General features: G+C 39.2%; 1 protein-coding gene across 1 annotated transcript in view; it reads right to left on the bottom strand.

Annotated features, from left to right (window-relative positions):
• Window positions 1-782: 782 nt before the first annotated feature.
• The window catches only part of LOC103204734 (calcium-binding mitochondrial carrier protein SCaMC-1), a 62517-nt gene continuing 42216 nt past the window's right edge, over window positions 783-21083 (bottom strand). The window contains exons 6-10 of the mRNA XM_007949935.2: window positions 20594-20746; window positions 10526-10633; window positions 8813-8980; window positions 2313-2463; window positions 783-967 (exon numbers count right to left, since the gene is read on the bottom strand). Of these exons, the coding sequence (XP_007948126.1) occupies window positions 783-967; window positions 2313-2463; window positions 8813-8980; window positions 10526-10633; window positions 20594-20746 (765 nt within the window). The remainder of the gene's footprint in view (window positions 968-2312; window positions 2464-8812; window positions 8981-10525; window positions 10634-20593; window positions 20747-21083) is intronic.

Raw genomic sequence — 21083 nt, 5'->3', positions numbered from 1 at the left:
CAAAGCAACTACAGAATCTTTCAAATTTTTGTGTTGATAATTTAACATTAATACTCTGACATTTAATCAGTGTATAACTCCAGGAAGCAAATAATGGTACAAGTAAAATGGAAAAATGCCAGCTAAAATAAATATTATCTCCTCACTGCTCCTTCCACAAAAATAGTATAAATGGACTAGGTATTTCCATGCAGGCAATTCTGCCCTTTGTGGTCATTCCTATTCTGCTTAAAGAAAGATAATGATATAAACTCTATACTTGTTTGCCTGCTTGTAAAGAGTGTTCTGATGCAATTGAGTTTCTATTCATGGTTCCATAAGGAAATAATTTAGAGTCTATAGAGATTAAAAAATAATTTATGTCTCAAGGTTTTCTGGGGATTTTTTTTTTTTTAGGAAAAGACAAGTATAAAGGAATTGGTATAAACTTGGACCAACCAAAATACAAATTAATAATATACCACACCAAACAAATTTAGTTCAAGCAAGTACATTTTTCAGATTTAGGATTCAGGGCAGATATTTGCAGGAAGACTAATATGAAAGATAAACACAATTATGTGGTTCTCTAAAACTGTATGAATTTACAAAACTATTATTTCAAATAATCCCGTGCATATAAAAATAAGCCAAAATATTTGAAGTGATCATTGATACGCTCTTCCCTTTTATGAAAAAATACAGCTTTTTTGCCATGGACTTGTTGCAGCTCTAGGAGAAATAGTAACTCCAGAAATTGGTGAGAATTTCAGAAATCTTGCTAAAGCAAAAAATTCAACATGTCATTTCTGCGCTACTCCTAAAGTTTGCTTCATGTTTTCATAAACCACATAACTGATGCCGACAGCAGGGAGCACCTTCATGAAGTTTGGGGTGATGCCTCTGTAAAGTCCTCTTACTCCTTCTTTGGAAATTATTCGTCGAAAGAGGCCAACCATGTTCAGCTGTGGGGTTCCTTCCAACATGGCTAGGGAAATAAACATACAAACAAACAAGCTAATTTAATATTCAAGTATGTTTCATTTCCTTCTTGATTATTAGGATAAACAAATATGAGTCAGGATATTTTAGGATATAATGAAAGGATAAAGTCCATTCCAAGGGGCCCAACAAAGTATCCCTTTATATACTCCTAGCGTAGTACCTGTGAGTGCCTTGACTACAATGATGATAATAAGAGTTATTTTTTGAGAGCTTACTATGTGCTAACCATTTTCCATTCCAACCCAGCAAAATAAATATTATAATACCCATTTTACAAGTGACAAGTCCCTCAGCAACGCAAGAGTCTGAATTGGAACTGGCAGAGTAGACGGGGAAGATCTGTTAGGCATGGGTTTGGTGTAGTGTAATGGCTATGACTGAGGGCTCTTGAATCACATTGCCTGGGTTTGAATCCTAGCTCTACCAACTTACCAAATGCATAACCTTGTGGAGTTATTAAGTCTCCCTTTGCCTCAGGTACTCATTTAAAGAAAGAGGTTAAGAGTATAATCACCCCAAAAGATGGTCATGATGGTTAAATGAGAGCATAGTTGTTCTCTTACTCCCCATTTACTTTCTATGATCCAGCCATGTGATTTTTCAGCTCCTCAAATATGCCCCATTTTCTCAGTTCCCTCATATAGTGAGTGCTTTCTCAGAGCTTTTCCTCAAGCTGAAATAACGCTCTTTGTTTTTCCACCCCACCTGCCTCTGCCCAGCCAACTCATACGCAACCTTCAGCTCTCAGCTTATATGAACCGTGGCCTTCTCCAGCTCCCAAGTTGGGTTAGAGCCCCTTGCTCTATGTTCCCATAGCAAAGGGGAGGTACTTCAACAAGATTGCATACTTTTCCACTCCACAGTGGCAGAGGTAATAAAAATAAACAATTCCAGCCACCATTTATCAATAATAAATATCAGCTACTTTACATGTAATATTACTAATTCTTACTTTATAGCAGCTTTCATTTCTACTTACAAATGAGAAAATGAAAACCCAAGGAGGCTCAGGGCCTGAATCTGAACCCAAATCCATCTAGATACCAAATGCATTCTCCACACAGGCAGAAAAAGAGGCAAAAGGGTTTGATTATTTTTATGTATAAAGCACAGTGCATATAAAGTTCATGAAAGGAGATGATTAGGAAAAGAACATCTAAAAGGCTCCTTAAGGAGATGATAATGGGGGGAAAAAAAGTTGAGAATACTGACTTAAAACTACATTCTGCTGCTGTCTCAGTAGAACTTAATACTAAAACTGAGAAGACCCAAAAGCACATTACTGATGTATCACTTCTATCTGCATCATTGTTTAATCAAAAACTCACCTTGAGCCTGCATGCGCGTTCTCACCAAAGCCAGGGGGTAGCTGGCCAGCTGACCACAGGTGCTGGATAAGGCACCACATCCCAGCAATACCATGACTCCAGGGTTTACAGTGTCCTTCGCAAAATTATCTAGCCAGTGGGACTTCAAGAGCTGCCAGAGGAAAGAACAATGGAAAACTAACTTTACAACTGCTTTCACTCAACAGGAAAAGTTTCACTCTTCTCACTCTTATGAGAGACAGGCCACATTTCTGCAAGATCAGGTGGCACACTCCCAGGAACAGCAGTCACTACAGGAAGTGACGGCTCTGCAGTCAGGTGGAGAAGCCACTGGGGATTCAGAGCTCCTAGGTTTGCACTGGTAGCATAGTGGCTAAGACACTTGCCTGCTAACCAGAAGGCTGGCGGTTCAAACCCACCAGCCACTCCTCGGAAGGAAGGTTGGGCAATCCTACTTCCGTAGTGATACTGCCTCGGAAACCCAAGGAGGGGTCGCTATGAGTCGGGGCCGACTCGACGGCACATAACAACAACAACAACAACAACAGGTTTGCACTAGTTGCACATTTTCTTCTAAGTAAACTTGAAAATGAACAGCACACCAGGCACTGTAGGATCTAAAGAACATTTTTTTGCAGTGAGTATTAAATTAATATACTCTACTACAGTCAATTTTCATTATTCATGATCATTATGTTCTTACAACATAGCCACTAATATTGATAGTAGTTGAGAGACTAATCTTAGCCTTGTTTGAACTCAGCTGGGACCACGTATACTGTACTGCGTGGTTTTCACCCTCTGTGCGTGAGCACGTTGTAAAGCACCGTGAGTGTGGATTTTGGGGTACAAATCAGTTTTAGCAAGTAGATGAATTTGCAGAAAAGCAGTCTGTGAATAATGAGGATTGACTGTAATTGTGTCTCAATTTACACTTTACACATACATTATTTCTTTTGGCCCTTTCAAAAACTGACATGGATCTATAATTTGGATTTTATAAATGAGAAAACTTTGTTTAATGAGGTTTTTTTAATAAGGGCTCAGATTCACATCTACTGACCCACAGACCGTGCTTTTTCCCTATTATCATTAAACCAAACCAAACCCACTGCCATCTAGTCAAACCTACTCGCAGCAACCCCGTAGAACAGAGTACAACTGCCCACAGGCTTTCAAAGGCTATAAATCATTATGGGAGCAGACTGCCTTATGCTTCTGCCATGGTGTGGCTCATTGGTTCAAACTGCTGACCTATTGGGCCCCTGTATTTCCAATAGAAGGCAATCATAGGGAGAAACTGTAACAAATAGGTATTATTATTATTTAACATTGCATAGTACTCCATTGTGTGTACATACTACAGTTTGCTGATCCTAAAATATCCTGACTCCTCCATGGATGGGCATTTAGATTGTTTCCATCTTTTTGCTACCATGAATAGTACTGTAATGAACATGAGGTGCATATATCTGTTTTGTCATGGCTCTTATTTCTCTATGACATATATCTAGCAGTGGGATTGCTGGATCATATGGTATTTCTATTCCCAGCTTCTTAAGCAAGTGTCACACTGTTTTCCACAGCAGTTGTCCCACCAGCAGTGTATTAGGGTTCCAGTCTTTTCACACCCTTGCCAGCATTTGTTGTTTTTCTACTTTTTTTTTTTTAACTTTATTATCAGTGCCAAAGTGAGATGGAATCTCATTTTGTTTGATTTCCATCTCTAATGGCTAATAATTGTGAGCCTATCTTTATGTGTTTATTCACTGTCTGAATGTCTTCTTTGGTGAAGTGTCTGTTCATGTTCTATGCCCATTTTTTAACTGAATTATTTTTCTTTTTGTTGTTAAATTATTGAAGTTTCCTATAAATTTTAGAGATCAGCCCCTTGTCTGATATGTTGTTGCCAAATTTTTTTCCCCCAGTTTTTGGTTTCTCTTTTTACTCTTATGGTGGAATCTTTTTCTTTTAAATTTTTTTTTGTGCTATGAGTGCATATTTACAAAGTAAATTTGTTTTACATTCAACAGTTCATGCACATTTGACTTCATGGACATTATCATCCTCAACCATAAAAAACTCTCCTCTCCTCCCCTCCCTGTGACTACCCCTTCCCTGTGCCCTTAACTATGCATTCCTGTCTCCATGTGATTGCTGCCCCTCTGGCATCTCATGGCTGATGGATTCAAGGGGTGCATCTCCTTTGAGTAGGTGAATGAATCGCCCTGGGGTAGGTGTTCTGCATGTAGGTCTTTCTACTGATATTACCAAAAACTAATGTTTTTTTCACTGCTACATATGCTCTGACACCCTCAAATCTTTTTCCCCAGCCCAGAACATTTCTTTCAAGCTACAGACTTATATATCCACCTAATTTCTGGGCATCTCCACTTAGATGTTTACAAATACTTCAAGTGTAAAGTATCAAACTCATACTCCCAATCCCAACCAAATCTGTTCCTCTTTTCCAGGATTCCCTACAATCAATGCTAAAGCAAAAAGAAATAAAATGTAAATCTAATTAAGTCTCTCACTTAGTTTGTCCTTCAATAGTTCTCTGTCACCTTCAGGATAGAAGCCAATCTCTTCAGCTGAACAACATAGAATTTCAGGACCTAATTCTCCAGCCTCATCAACAAACATTGCCAAACCCTATCTTATGTCAAAGCTACTTGCAATTTTCCAAAATCTCAGGCTCTCTCAAAGTTCCAGGTCTTTGTCTGTAATGTTGTTGTTAAGTGCCATCAAGTCATCTCCGACTTACAGGCACTCTATGCAGAGCAGAACAAAACATGGCCTGGCCCTGCGCCAGCTCCCCAATCCTTGCTATACTTGAGTCCATAGCCACAGCCACTGTGTCAATCCATCTCCCCTCTTCTGTCAACCCTCCACCTTACCAAGCATGACATCCTTCTCCAGAGAATGATCCCTTTGACAACATGACCAAAGTAGGTTAGATGAAATCTGGCCATTCTCGCTTCCAAGGACCATTCTGGCTGCACTTCCTCCAGGACAGATTTGTTAGTTCTTTTAGCAGTCCATGGTACTTTCAGCATTCTTCGCCAGCACCATAACTCAAAAGCATCCACTCTTACTCAGTCTTCCTTATTCATTGTCCAGCTCTCATATGCATATGAGGCAACTGAAAATAACATGGCTTGTGTCAGGCACACCTTAGTCCTCAAAGAGACATCTTTGCTCTTCAGCACTTGAAAGAGGTCCTTTGCAGCAGATTTGCCCAGTGCTATACATAGTGATGTCCTGACTGCTCCCTCCATTGGCATCAATTGTAGAACCAAGCAATATGAACTCCTTGACAACTTCAATCTTTTCTCCATTTATTGTGATGCTGCTTATAGGTCCAGTTGTGAGGATTTTTGTTCTCTTCATATTGAGATGTAATCCATACTGCAGACTGTAGTCTTAAATCTCTGTCAGTAAATGCTTCAAGTCATCTTCACTTTCAGCAAGCAAAGTGTGTCATCAACATATCACAGGTTGTTGATTTTCCCTCCATCCTGATGCCACATTCTTCTTCATATAATCCACCTTCTCAGATTATTTCTCAGCATACAGACTGAATAAGTATGGTGAAAAGATACAACTCTGACACATTCCCTTCTACATTTTAAACCATGCAGTGTCCCCTTGCTCTGTTCAAATGACAGCCTCCTGGTCTATGTACAGGTTCCTCATGAGTACAGTTAAGTGTTCTGGAATTCCCATTCTCAATTTTCGCCATACTTTTTTATGATCCACACAATCAAATGCTTTGCATAGTCATTAAAATGTAAGTAAACATCTTTCTGGTATTCTTCGCTTTCAGCCAAGATCCATCTGACATCAGCAATGATATCCCTTGTTCCAGGTCCTCTTCTGAAACCAGCTTCCATTTCTGGAAGTTCTCTGTCAATATACTGCTATAACCATTTTTGAATTATCTTCAGTAAGATTTTACTTGCGTGTGATATTAATGATATTGTTCAATAATTTCCACATTCTGTGGGATCACCTTTGGAATGGGTACAAATATGGATCTCTTCCAGTCAGTTGGCCAGCTAGCTATCTTCCAAACCTCTTGGCATAGCCAAGTGAGTGCCTCCAGTGTGGCATCCATTTGTTGAAACATCTCAATGGGTATTCCATCAATTCCTGGAGCCTTGTTCTTTGGCAATTCCTTCAACACACCTTCAACTTCTTTCTTCAGTACCATTGGTTCTTGATCATATGCCACCTCCTAAAATGGATGAACACAGACCAATTTGTTTTGCTACAGTGACTCTGTGTATTCCCTCCATCTTCTTTTGATGATTCCTGCATCATTCAATATTTTGCCCATAATCTTTCAATTGCAACTGGAGGCTTAAATTTTTCCTTCAGTTCTTTCAGCTTGAGAAATGCTGAGCATGTTCTTCCCTTTTGGTTTTCTAACTCCACTCAGTTCTTTGCACATTTCATTACAATAACTTACTTCATCTTTTCAAGCTGCTCTTTGCTCTTTCATCTTGTCCTTTCTTCCATTTGCTTTAGCTACTCTCTGTTCAAGGGCAAGTTTCCATGTCTCTTCTATTTTGGTCTATTTGACATCTATTTGGTCTTCTCTTCATTTCCTTTATTTTTAATGACCTTTTACTTTCTTCATGAATGATGTTCTCGATGTCATCCCACAATTCCTCTGGTTTTTGGTCACTGTTGTTCAATGCATCAAACCTATTTTTTAGATGGTCTCTAGATGCAGGAGGGATATATTCAAGGTCTTATTTTAGCTCTCGCAGACTTTTTTTAATTGTCTTCAACTTGACCTTGCATATGAGCAGTTGATGGTCTTTCCACAATCAGCTCCTGGCCTTGTTTTGGCTGAAGATATTGAGCTTCTCCATCGCCTCTTGCCACAGATGTAGTCAATCTGATTCCTGTGTACTCCATCTGGCAAACTCCACATGTATAGCCACTGTTTGTCTTGTTGAAAAAGGTATTTGCAATGAATGAGTCGTTGGTCTTGCATAATCCTATCATGCTATCTCCAGCATTATTTCTGTCAGCAAGGCCAAATTTTCCACCTACCAGTGATTCTTCATTTCCAACTTCTCCATTCTAGTTACCCGTGATAATTAACATATCTCGATTGCATGTTCAGTCAATTTCAGATTGCAGAAGTTTGAGCAAGCAAAGTTTCTTCAATTTCCTCATCTTTGGCTTTGGTGTAAATTTGAATAATAGTTGTATTAACTGGTCTTCCTTGTAGGTGTATGGATATTATCCTATCACTGACGGCATTCAAAAGATCTTGAAACAACCTTTGTGATGATGAATGCCATGCCATTCCTCTTCAATTTGTCATTCCTGCCATAGTAGATTGTATGATCTACTATGATCATACATACAGTCATAGTATCTGATTCAAAATGGCCAAAACCAGTCCATTTCAGCTCACTAATGCCTAGAATATCAATCTTTACGTGTTCCATTTCATTTTTGACAACTTCCAATTTTCCTAGATTCATACTTCATACATTCCATATTCCAATTATTAATGGATGTTTGCAGCTGTTTCTCAATTTGAGTCATGCCACATCAGTAAATGGAGGTCCCAAAAGCTTTACTTTATCCATATCATTAAGGTTGGTTCTACTCTCATGAGGCAGCTCTTTCCCAGTTGTATTTTGAGCACCTTCCAACCTAAGGGGCTCATTTTACAGTACTGTATCGGACAATGTTTCCAAGCTATTCATAAAGTTGTCCAGCAATTTATCACACAGTGTTTCTCTGCTATTCATAAGGTTTTCCCTGGCCAATTCTTTGAGAAGTGGATAGTCTCTTCCTTCTTCTGAGTCTGTCTCCTTCTGTAAGCTGCACTGAAACCTGTGCACCATTGGCAACCCTGCTGGCATTTGAAACACCAGGAGCACAGTCTCCAACCTCATAGCAACATGCAAGGCACCACAGTACAACAAACCGATAGACAAGTTCATCTCCCTTAGCTATTCAAAACCTCTCCACCTTCCCCTCACTTGAATCCTGCCACTGTCGGCCCTGGCTTCCTTCCCTCCTGCCTTTGTGTGGGGGCTGTCTCCTGGCCCTTACCTAGATCTTGCTGCCTTCGGCCCTGGCTTCCCTCCTTCTTGCCTTTGGGTGGGAGCTGTCTCCCTGCCCTTACCTGGATCCTGCCACCGTAGGCCCTGGATTTCCCTCTTTCCACCCTTTGGGTGGGAGCTGGGAGCTACCTCCCTCCTCTTACCTGGATCCTGCCAATACCTTTCCCCAAACCCCTATACCATTTTTTTTTTAACTGTTCTTATACATTCCTCAAAATTCAGCTCAAGAAAAAGCCCTCTAAGAAAGATCAAATAACATAGCATTAAATCTGTTTTTGGTTACAAACTATTTTCTCGTGTTTGTGTGTGTGTGTATACTTCTTTAGATAAAGTCAAATTCTAAAAATAAGAACTACTGGACCACATTTTCAGAATAAAAAAGAAGAACTGTTATAAACTCACCTCATACACAGCAAGATCTATGCCTGCATAAGGTATGATGCCTAATAAGTTGGGAATATAACCTTTGTAAAAAGCTCCCAAGCCCTCATGTTTCAAAATCTTCTTGGCACAATCAAATATTCCAGAGTATTGTCCAGTTTTGCCTACAGCCAACCTGGTTTTTATAACCTGGATATGAAAGAATATAACAAAATATGATTGTTCATATTAACTCTATCATCATAGAATTCAAAAGAAGTGATTTCACAGAGAACAAATACCTAGCACATACTGTCACTCAAATGACTGTCCAATATGTTGATATGTTCTCACTCAAGTACTTTCTCTACTGAGGGACTGACACCTGAGCCGGGGTGACCTGTTTATTGCAAATGAAAAGATCTGAATGAGGGTAATGGCAGAGAAAATGGAGAGAAGATAATTTATTGATGTCTTAATATAATTGAACTGGTGATCACTTAGACATGGTAGGTGAGGAAAATGGCAGCATAAAGGATGACTCCAGCATTTCTAGTTTGGAATAAAATTGGGGTGGAGAGGTGAGACAGTGATGCTGTTCTAAGAGAAAGAATGGGTGTTGGGCTAGGATATATTTTTAGGAGTGTGTGGAGTAATATGAAGGTAATACAATCATATTAAGTTTAAGATGGTTACAAAGAAAGCTATATTAATTTGCATACCACAAAGCAGTGAAATTTAACAGTGCATTTTACTTCAGATTTAACAATTACTGAAAAATCCTTTCTTGTATCAGTGAAGATCTCCACATTTACAAGATTATTTTTGCTCTGCAAGATTCTGTAAACATTGTCTGTAAAAACCCAGATAATAAGTATTGGAGGCTTTGCTGGCCTAAAGTATCAGGTTGCTACTTACTGTATGAGGTTTTTGCTTTTTTTTTTTAAAAAAAAAAAAGAAAGAAACCTTTTAAAAAGTTTAAAAAGATAAAAGCCATTCTTAGCTATGAGACTGTACAAAACAGACCATGAGTCTGTAATCTGCCAACTTGTGTTGTAATAGAAGGATGTCTAGTTAGGATTAATGTTACCTACTCAAATCCTAAGATTCTATTATTAAATGTATAGTACAGAAACTCTTTGGAGAGGAGTGGGAGTCATAACTTTCACCAATACTGTGGCTATCAGTCTCCAAGATGGCCTTCAAAGGCCTGCTGGTATTCATGCCCTTATATAGTCCCCCTCCCATACTCTACACCAGGGTTGATCTGGGTGACCAACAGAATATGGTAGAAGTGACAGAAGACTATGGCTTCCATCTTAGGCACTTGTTTTCTCTCTCTCAGATCACTGACTCTGACAGAAGCCACCTATTACACTGCAGGACTATTTAGGCAGCCTATTGAAACACCCACATGGTATAGGACCAATATCTCCAGCCAATAGGCAGTGAGGACCCGAGGCCTGCAAACAGCCATATGAGTAGCTTGGAAGCAGCTCTACCACCAGTTGAACACTGAGGGGCCTGCAGCCCCAGATGACACCTTGACTGCAGGCTGGGAGACCATGAGCTACCAGCATCCAGCTAACCTGCTCCCAGATTCCTAACCCACAAATTCCTAACACACAGATACCTACCATCAGACAACAAATGCTTGTCATTTTAACTGTTAATTTTGGAGTTGTTTATTTCATAGTAATAAATAACTACTACAAACATCATCAGACTTCAGTCAGACTTCACAACACTTCTTACCTCCATGGGATAAATAAAAGTCTGTGCAGTTGCTCCAGCCATGGAACCCGAAATAAATCTCTCGAAGGTTCCTACTTTTTGTCCCTCCTCAGTAAGCAACTTTTTGTACTGTATAAATGAGTTTTTAAAAGTGCATTAATACCAAAATACAAATCAGCTCCTAGAAATCAATTAACTGACAATGTCTCAAAATGCATACAATACATTAACAATACCTAGAAGAAAAGCAAGGCTTAAATGTGAATACATTCAGTTTACTGGACAGTCATTTTCAAATTAAGTTCCTATTGAACCCAGATGTTCCACAGATGGAGCCAAGGTGCTCCTCTGCTGAAGTACAATAATAGCATTCTCTCCCACATACACGGAAAATAGGGTTTGTTTTAGGATATTTTCCCCATAGTTTTTTTTTTTAAAAGACAAGTTTACTTCCTAAAGACAAGTTTACTTTTATCAGCATAAATAAAACTAATGAATAAGTGATATACAAATATCACACACACACACACACACACATACAAAAGAAAACGAAAACCTGTTTTTGTAGAGAATATGTATAATTACACTAGCACATCAAAGCCAGGGTTTGCCTAGCTCACCAATACTAAAGCGACTCTGACATGAGTGGGCCAATGGTGAGAATGTGACCTAAATGCAGCCAACATATCAAGTGGGCAGGATGTTAACATCACAGGCTCCAAAAGGAGGCATATTCAGAGCCCTGTGGCCCTGTGCACATTCATAAATATGTCCAAGTTGCAGCTTCCTCTACTATGATGACAGTTTTTATCTCATGAGGTTGTTGAAAGGTGTAAATGAGATAATACATGTAACATATCACACTGCTGAGCACACAGCAAATGCTCAGTAAATGTTATTGTTATTATTATTAACATATTATCTTTAAAAACCTGGAGAGAAAAGCTCTGCCCAAATATAGGATGAAGTAAGTAGCCAGGCAAACCAGATGCCCTCTCTCAGAAATGTGAGGAATCTACAGAGAGAATCAGCCACTGACACCAAAGGGAGATGTGGAATAAATCAATAAAGAGAAGCAGACACACAGAGAAGGTAAGGGTCAGTAAAGTTCCACTGCTGGACTTCTCGGAGGAGTCATTCCCTATGGCCACACCTGTCCTTACAGTGATCTCCATTTTCTGAGCTAGCCAGAGTTTTTGTTCCTTAATATCTGAAAAAGTCCTTGGGTGGTGCCTAAAAAGCCCAATGCCATAAATGACATACACATACTTTCTCTTAGTAAAATTATATTTCTCTGCTCATGATAAGAATGAAATCTATTAATATTTCATGGAGGTGGCATAGCGCCTAAGGCACCTGACGGCTGACCAGACAGCTGACAGTTCAAACCCACCAGTCACTTCTCAGAAAGAAGATGGGGCAAGCTACTTTCGTAGAGATACTGCCTCAGAAACTCAAGGAGGGGTCACTATGAGTCCAATAGACTCAACAGCAGTGAGTTTGGTTTTGGTTTTTTTGGAGTTCTCTAAATAGCAGATATTCCCCCCAAAAGAGATCAGTGCTTCTAGGTACTCAGTGTTCTGACTGTACCACATGGTAAGTAAAATTCCTTTTCTACGTGGGTCCTATTAATTTTCCTGCACATCATAGCATCACTATCATTAAATATAATTTGTTAAACCTTCCAGTATATTAACAAGAAACCATGAAGGCACCTTTCACACATTGTACCTCCCATAGCACCTACCAAAGGTACTTGGTGAATCTTTGGTGATAAATTAGGAATAAGTATTTAAAGGACAGGAGCTTAGGGGATCCTGTGCCCTAACATACACCATATATGGAGGGAAGAGTTAAGGACAGAGAGCCTATAAAGTGCTACGCACTGTGCCAAGGACTTAATACTGTGCTATCAAGCCTAATCCCCAACTTGGAGAAGAGGCAATAGTCAGAAAGACTTTAAATAGCATGCTCAGGGCCACAGAGCATGACTTTCCCAATCCTTTTGTCTGTCTGAGTTCCCTCTCCCACTTGTTAGAACACGTATTTCAATCTTTTCCATTTTCCTCCAACTTCCAACACCACTTCCTCCTTTACTCTCAAGGTCTTCTTTCACAGAAATTCAAAGTAGAACACAGAGGCTATCAGACAAGAATATCTTGGTATTTTTGCCAACCCCCTACAAAACGGTCCACTTCATGTGTATCTTCCTTACTCCCAAGCTGGCATAAAGAGAGCCCCACAGTCAGAGGAAAATCCTTCTGATAGTCTCTGGATCACACCTATTTCTCCTCCAGTCCCTTCCCATCCCCCTGACACACACACACTTCCCCTGAGCACCTGCTGCAGTCATCAATCTCCCTTACCTTACTGTCAACTTTCCTCTTTATTGACATGCTTCTTTCAGCACACAGGCATATTAAAACAAATCAAAACCTTCCTTCTACCTTACATCCTTGTTATCTTATCACTCTCTTTTCTCCTTCCCTTCACAGTCAAGCTCCATGAGAAGGATGACTACTGTCAACTTTTCTTCACCTTCCATGAAGTTCAGCTCAATTCACTATAGTTTCTCACATCATTACTATACTGAAAGACGTGTATCAAGCCTACCTAGCCCTGGGTTGATAAATCCTGAAGGTACTTCCCTTACACTATTTTATCACCCTACAGCATTTGACCTTTCATGAATCTGTCTTCCACTGACGTTTTTGTGTGCCCTCCTGTCTCTCTGGCCATTCCTGCTCAGTCTTCTTCATTGGTTTCTCCTTCTTCCATTACTCCTTTGGGCTTTATTTTTTGGGGATTCCTTTAGGCTTTATTCTCAGAATTTCATTTTAAAAGCTCTTCTTGAGTGGTCCTTATTCATTCCAATGGCTTCAACTCAATAAAAACCTCTCTATCAAAGATCTTCCACTACTCATCTGTCAGTTTGTCATATTGTTGTGGCGTGAGTGTTGCTGTGAGGCTGGCGGTTATGCCACCAGTATTTCAAGTAACAGCAGAGTCACCCATGGTGGACAGGTTTCAGTGGAGCCACCAGACTAAGATAGACTCAGAAGAAGAAAGGGGCCATCTATTCTCAAAGAATTGGCTAGTGACAACCTTATGAACAGCAGTGAAGTAATGTCTGACATATTACTGGAAAACTTTATGAAAAGCCTTGAAACATTGTTTGAAATAGTGCCAGAAGATGAGCCCCTCATGTTGGAAGGCACTCAAAATACAACTAGGGAAGAGCTCCCTCCTCAGAGTAGAGCTAACCTTCATGATGTGGATGGAGTAAAGCTTTTGGGACCTCCACATGCTGATATGGCATGACTCAAAATGAGAAGAAACAGCTGCAAACATCCATTAATAATCAGAACATGGAATGCACGAAGTATGAATCTAGGAAAATTGGCAGTTGTCAAAAATGAAATGGAACGCATAAAGATGGACAACCTAGGCATTAGTGACCTGAAATGGGCTGTTTTTGTCCATTATGAATCAGACAACCATATGATCTCTACTATACTGGGAATGACAAATTGAAGAGGAATGGCATGGCATTCATTGTCACAAAGAACATTTCAAGATTTATCCTGAAGTACAGTCTGTCAGTGATAGAATAATATCCATACACCTACAAGGAAGACCAGTTAATACTATTATTCAAATTTATGCACCAACCACCAAAGCCAAAGACAAGAAATTGAGGATTTTTACCAACTTCTGTAGTCTGAAATTGACCAAACATGCAATAAAGATGTGTTGCTTATCACTGGTGATTTGAATGCATAAGTTGGAAACCAAGAAGAATCACCAGTAGTTGGAAAACATGGCCTTGGTGATAGAAATAATGCTGGGGATTGCATGATAGAATTTTATAAGACTAATGACTGATTCATTGCAAATGCCTTTTATCAACATAAACAGTGGCTATTCACATGGACTTCACCAGATGGAGTACATAGAAATGAGATCGACTACATCTGTGGCAGGAGCTCTGGTAGCATAGTGCCTAAGGAACTTGACTGCTAACCAGAAGGCTGGCGGTTTGAATCTACCAGCCACTCCTCGGAGGTTGGACAATCCATTTCAGTCGTGATACTGCCTCAAAAACCCAAGGAGGGGTTGCTATGAGTCAAGTCTGACGGCACATAACAACAACAACAAAATCTGTGGCAAGAGGCAATGGAGAAGCCCCATATCTTCTGCCAAAACAAGGCCAGGACCTGACTGTGGAACAGACCATCAACTGCTCATATGCAAGTTCAACTTGAAGCTGAAGACAATTAAAAGAAGTCCATGAGAACCAAAATATGATCTTGATTTCATTCCTCCTGAATTTAGAGACCATCTAAAGAATATATTTGATGCACTGAATACCAATGACTGAAAAGAAGAGTAATTGTGAGATGATATCAAGAACATCATCCATGAAGAAAGCAAAATGTCATTAAAAAGATAGGAAAGGAAGAAAAGACCAAAATGGATGACAGAAAAAACTCTGAAATTTGCCTTTGTACAGAGAGTAGCTACAGCAAATGGTAGAATTGACAAGACAAAAGAGCAGAACAGAAAATTTCAAAGAGTAACTCAAGAAGACAAAGCTAATTATCATAATGAAATGTGCAAAGACCTGGAGTTAGAAAACCAAAAGTGAAGAACACACTTGGCATTTCTCAAATTGAAAGAACTGAGAAAAAAATTCAAGCCATGAGTTGCAATACTGAAAGATTCTATAGGCAAAATATTGAATGATGCAGGAAACATCAAAAGAAGATGGAAGGAATGCAAAGAGTCACTGGACCAAAAATAATTGGTTGATGCTCATCCATTTCAGAAGGTAGCATATGATCAAGAACCAGTGGTACAGAGAAGTCAAGGCTGCACTGAAAGAACTGGCAAAGAACAAAGCTCCAGGAATTGATGGAATACCCACTGAGATGTTTCCAACAAACGGATGCCATACTGGTGGCACTCACTTGGCTATGACAAGAAGTTTGGAAGACAGCTACCTTGCCAACTGACTGGAAGAGATGCATTTTGTACCCATTCCAAAGAAAGGTGATCCCACAGAAAACAGAAATTATCAAACAATATCATTAATCACACGCAAGTAAAATCTTACTGAAGATAATTCAAAGATGGTTGCAGCAGTGTATTGACAGAGAACTTCCAGAAATGCAGGCTCAATTCAGAAGAGATATTGCTGATGTCAGATGGATCTTGGCTGAAAGCAAAGAATACCAGAAAAATGTTTATTTGTGTTTTATTGACTATGCACAAGCATTTGATTGTGAGGATCATAACAAATTACAGATAACATTGAGAAGAATGGGAATTCCAGAACACTTTATTGTGCTCATGAGGAACCTGTACATAGACCAGGTTCAAACAGAACAAGGGGATACTGCATGGTTTAAAATCAGGAAGGGAATGTGTCAGGGTTGTATCCTTTCACCATACTTATTCAATCTGTATGCTAAGTAAATAATCTGAGAAGCTGGACTATATGAAGAAGAGCATGGCATCAGGATTGAAGGAAGACTCATTAACCCCTGTGATATGTAGATGACACAACCTTGCTTGCTGAAAGTGAGGATGACTTGAAGCACTTACTGATAAAGATTAAAGACTACTGCCTACAGTATGGATTACATCTCAACATAAAGAAACGAAAAGCCTCACAACTAGGCCAATTAGCAGCCTCACGATAAATGGAAAAAAGACTGAAGTTGTCGATGATTTCATATTACTTGGTTCCACAATCAACACCAATGGAAGCAGCAGTCAAGACATCAGATGACATATTTCACTGGGCAAATCTGCTGCCAAACAGCTCTTTAAAGTGCTGAACAGCAAAGATGTTTCTTTGAAGACTAAGGTGCCTCATTCAACCCATGGTATTTTCAATTGCCTCGTATGCATATGAGAGCTGGACAATGAATGAGGAAGACCAAAGAAGAGTTGATGCTTTTAAGTTGTGGTGCTGGCGAAGAATACTAAAAATACCATGGACTGCCAGAAGAACGAACAAATCTGTGCTGGACGAACTGCAGCCAGAATGCTCCCTCCCAGAATACGAGAGTGGTCAGACCACTTGACCTACTTTGGTCACGTTATCATCAGAAGAGACTATTCCCTGGAGAAACAGATCATGCTCAGTAAAGTGGAGGGTCAATGAAAAAGAGGAAGGCCCTCAATGAGATGGATTGACACAGTGGCTGCAACAATGGGCTCTGGTACACCAAGTATTGTGAGGCTGGTACAGAACCAGGCAGTTTTTCATTCTGTTGTACATAGGGCTGCTATGAGTCAGAGCTGACTCAGTGGCACCTAACAACAATAACAACATTAAAGATCTTGTTCCTAATTTCTAGATGACAGAGCCCCTTACCTACTGGACAGATCTACAAGCTTGTCCCAGAGTGTTACAGACAGAGTTTTAGCCTTCAAAAAGGTATGTTGGAGTCCTAATCCCCCATACCTGTGAACATACCCTTGTTTGGAAATAGGGTCTTTGGAGATGCTATCAGTTAACATGAGGTCATACTGGAGTAGGGTGGTCCTAATCCCATATAAATAGTATTCTTATAATAGAAAATAGAAAAGAGGCCCAGAGAGACAGAGAAAGATGGCCATGTGACAATGCACCTACATGCCAAGGAACACCTGGGATCTCCAGAAGTTAACCGAGACAGGAAAAGCCTTTGGAGAAAACATGGCTTTGCCAACACTCTGAATCTAGACTACTAACCTCCACAACTGTGAGTCAGTACATATCTGTTGTTTAAAGCCTCCTACTTTTCTGCATTTTATTATGGGCAGTCTGAGGAAACTAATACGCAGAGGGATCTCAAACTCAGCATGATGGAACCTAATATTTTCCTCTAAAATCTGTTCCTCTTATTGTATTCTCTATGCATTCAGTTCTTGTAGTCAGGAACTAGAGTATCATCCCTAATTCATCTTTTTTTTTCCCCCATCTCCAGTCACTGAGTTCTGTTGATTCTATTTCCAAAATAATCTTCAGCTCATTCCCTTCTCCAATCTCTACAGTCACCACCTATACTGGTGAGAATGGTTTCTGATATGAATTAACTAAAATATTTCCTTAAATAGTCTCCCTGCCTCCAGCCCAGCCTTACTCTCCTCCAATACATTCCCCACTCTTCTGCCAAGACCCTATTTTGAAACAAGTCATGTTCACAGGTACAGGGGATTACTTCAACATATCTTTTTTCAAACATAAATGTACTCATATCATACCCTTACAGAAGATGCTTTGATAGCCCTCCACCACATTCAAGATTAAACTCTAAACTCTCATTATTGGCTTCTGTCTGTCAACCTTCTTTCATCATTAGCTTTCCAGACACACACTAGACTCCAGTTGAGCCATAATGAACCACATTTAATTCACTGAATGCACTTTCATGCCTAAGCTTCTGTCTACATGCTTCTCTTTCTGCTTGCAATATCCACCTTTCCCTTCATGGGCTTGAGACCCAGGCTGGCTTGGGCTCAAATTCCAGTCCTGAGAGTTTTGTCTTTTTACTCATTCAGTAAGGATTTATTTGTACTGAGCAAGGTGCTAGAAATACAAACCTGAAAACAAACAGCTATTGCCTAAGGACACTGTCTCTTTCAGGAGATACATAAGTACTGAGATATGAGAATTCAGTGTGAAAGTTCTGAAGCAGAGGGAAGCAAAAGGAAGGACAACAATGCAGAAGAAAGATACTAACCCAGGTGGGCAGTGTGGTTTATCAGGGGAGGTTATAGAGGAGATAACTCCTGAGTAAAGGTTTGAAGAATGTTCACCAGCATATGACATATGGAAAGAGAAATGACATGTGTTTATATGTGTTGGTGGGGCAGAGGTACCCCAAGGATATGCAAGGAGAAATGCAGAGATATGTAGTATGCAGGTGAATAATCGGTATAGAGATGAAGAAACAGATGGCAGATCAGAGGGCAGTTAGTACACGGAAACCACCTAAAACCATGTGAATATTACATCATACTTCAACCTTATCACTTATAAAATTATACCACTGTAGTATAATGCCAACCCAAACAGACCACAGCTTAACCCCAAACTGATAATGTATTGTTTTGTTTTTTAAGCAATTTATCAGGCTGAAAATACCCTTTTCTTAATTTTCTAAACTACTAGTTATTCGGGAGCTCAAATCCAGAAGTAAGATAACTAGGTACTAACAGGATATCTGAAAATAATATGTACCCTCAAATAATTTGTAACTTACTGGGAATACAATGGGATTTCCATTATTCAGTGAAAAATTAGATATTTTATAATTCAATGCTGTAAGGAGACTGGGCAAGGGAGGTATTGGTTCTGGTTTGGATGTTTAGGAAACATGTCTAGGAGGTGGCTGGCCTTAGAAGGACCCTAAGGGAAAATAGACCTTCAACAGGAAAAGAGAAAATGGAAGGCCATAACAGGCCCCAGAACCCTGAGGACACTATACCACTTAAGGAGCTTTCTCTGTATCTCTGACTTAACATGCAGAAATTAGACTATTATAAAGAGGAGTCAGAAAGGGGTCTTGTTGAATGGAAACAAAGGACACCTATTGGTAATGTCTAAGATAAGAATCTGACAAGTTGCATAAAATGTAATGCCCATGTTTGCTTGCAAGAACAAAGGGACTTCCAAACTTCTTGCATATTGAGATAATGGTTTTATTCTTGAGTATTTATTTATTTTAAGCTCTGGCTTTCTTATCATAAAATCAAAGCATATAATCAGAATAACATAAGGGTATCTAAAACACTAGCATTTAACAGTGGGTATTTGAATACTCAAACATTCACAGAAAAAAAAAATCCTTCCCAAAGATTCTGATCAAAATCCTAGAGACGAGTTTTTTTTCAGTATTTTTCTCTGCTTCTCTATTTCCTAAGCCAAGAGAAGGATACCACTAGTAATCTTAAGAATATCTTGATTCTTGAAGAACAAAATACTTTCCAGACTGATTTAGAACCTATTTGCAATAATACAAAAAAATATAACACAAATTCAACCATTGCCATGGAGTCGGATCTGACTCGTAGTGACCCCTCCTTGGGTTTCCGAGGCACTATCACTACAGAAGTAGATTGCCCAACCTTCCTTCCAAGGAGTGGCTGGTGGGTTTGAACTGGCAGCCTTATGGAGTGGAGTTAAATTTTACGGCCCTTATAGTTTATTTGACTGCTAACCAGAAGGCTGGCGGTTCAAACCCACCAGATATTCCTTGAAAGGAAGAATGGGCAATCTACTTCTGTAGTGATGCTGCCTCAGAAACCCAAAGAGGGGTCGCTATGGTTGCCTCTGACTCGACGGCAGTGAGTTGTTGGTTTTTTTTTTTTTAAGTACAGTCTATGATAAACAACAGTGAAAGAAATCATGAAAAAAATAATTCTGTGGATGTTTAACTGGACAGTCCTACTGATTATAATAAAGAGAAATCAAACTCCCAAATTCACTTCTGAATTTCCTCTTACCATCAAGTTAGGCAGAAGCACTACCTTAAACAAGTGAAGTTAACAAAAATTAACAGATAAATTGGATTTAGAAATAAAATAATTTATTTACTCATTCAACAAACACTTACTGAACACTCCAGCAATTTAAGTGCTGGAGTACACAGAGAAGCATTTGCCTTCCTGTCACTTCCATTCTAAATTCAACTCAATATTATAGCAATGTCAAATTACCCAAAGAACTTCAACTTAAAAGTTTTCCTTACAAATGGTAGACTGGGACACTTTCATGGAATTTATGTTAATACGCATCTTCTTCTCTGAATTCAAAATGAATAAGCTAAAATTGTACCTTTCCTTTAAATTCTACTTAGAAAGGGATAGAAAAATCGTTATAAATGGTATGAAATTCAGAATCACAGAATTTTATCTTGAGGAATCACTGAGTTAATCTAGTCTAATCCCTTATAAGAGAAGTTCCTCATAAAGTATATGTGAAAAAGGATCATGATGTAAAACAATAATCCCCAAAGCACTGTATGCTAACCTTTATTCAATTAGTTTATTAATGCCTCTTTGTCAATAAATTCCACAGGAGATAACAATTACCTGTTCGTATGCCCAGAATTTAACAGCTGTCTCAGGAGCAATTTTAATGACATTTGTACCATTTCCTCTCCAAAGGGAACGGATACCTCCTTCTTTCACCATCTGTCGAAAGCCACCAACTAAATTCATTTTGTCTGATTTTGAACCATGAACCTAAAAATAAAAGCAAAATGATGCAGAATATGGGTGGCATGTTACTGTCACTATTTCAAAAGTACTGTGCAAACCTTTCTCTTTTTCAATACTATTTATAAATGTAAGATATATTTGAAAATATAGATGATAGAGAAAATAGCAGGGCTTCTAACCAGTTCATTCCAGTCCAACCCCCTGCCGAGAATTTGTAGTTTACCCCAGATACACTGAATCAGAATCTACATTTTAACAAGATCTCCAGGGCATTCTTGTAGATCCCCAGTACTGGGGATCTTGTTAAAATGTAGATTCTGATTCCATGTATCTGAGGTAAAAATGCAAACTCTCAGCAGAG

This window comes from Orycteropus afer, unplaced genomic scaffold, assembly GCF_000298275.1.
Source record: "Orycteropus afer afer isolate SDZICR_OR568_19922 unplaced genomic scaffold, OryAfe1.0 scaffold00010, whole genome shotgun sequence".
NCBI lineage: Eukaryota > Metazoa > Chordata > Mammalia > Tubulidentata > Orycteropodidae > Orycteropus > Orycteropus afer.
Note: the sequence above shows the minus strand (reverse complement) of the source record. Positions and strands in the feature narration are given on the sequence as shown.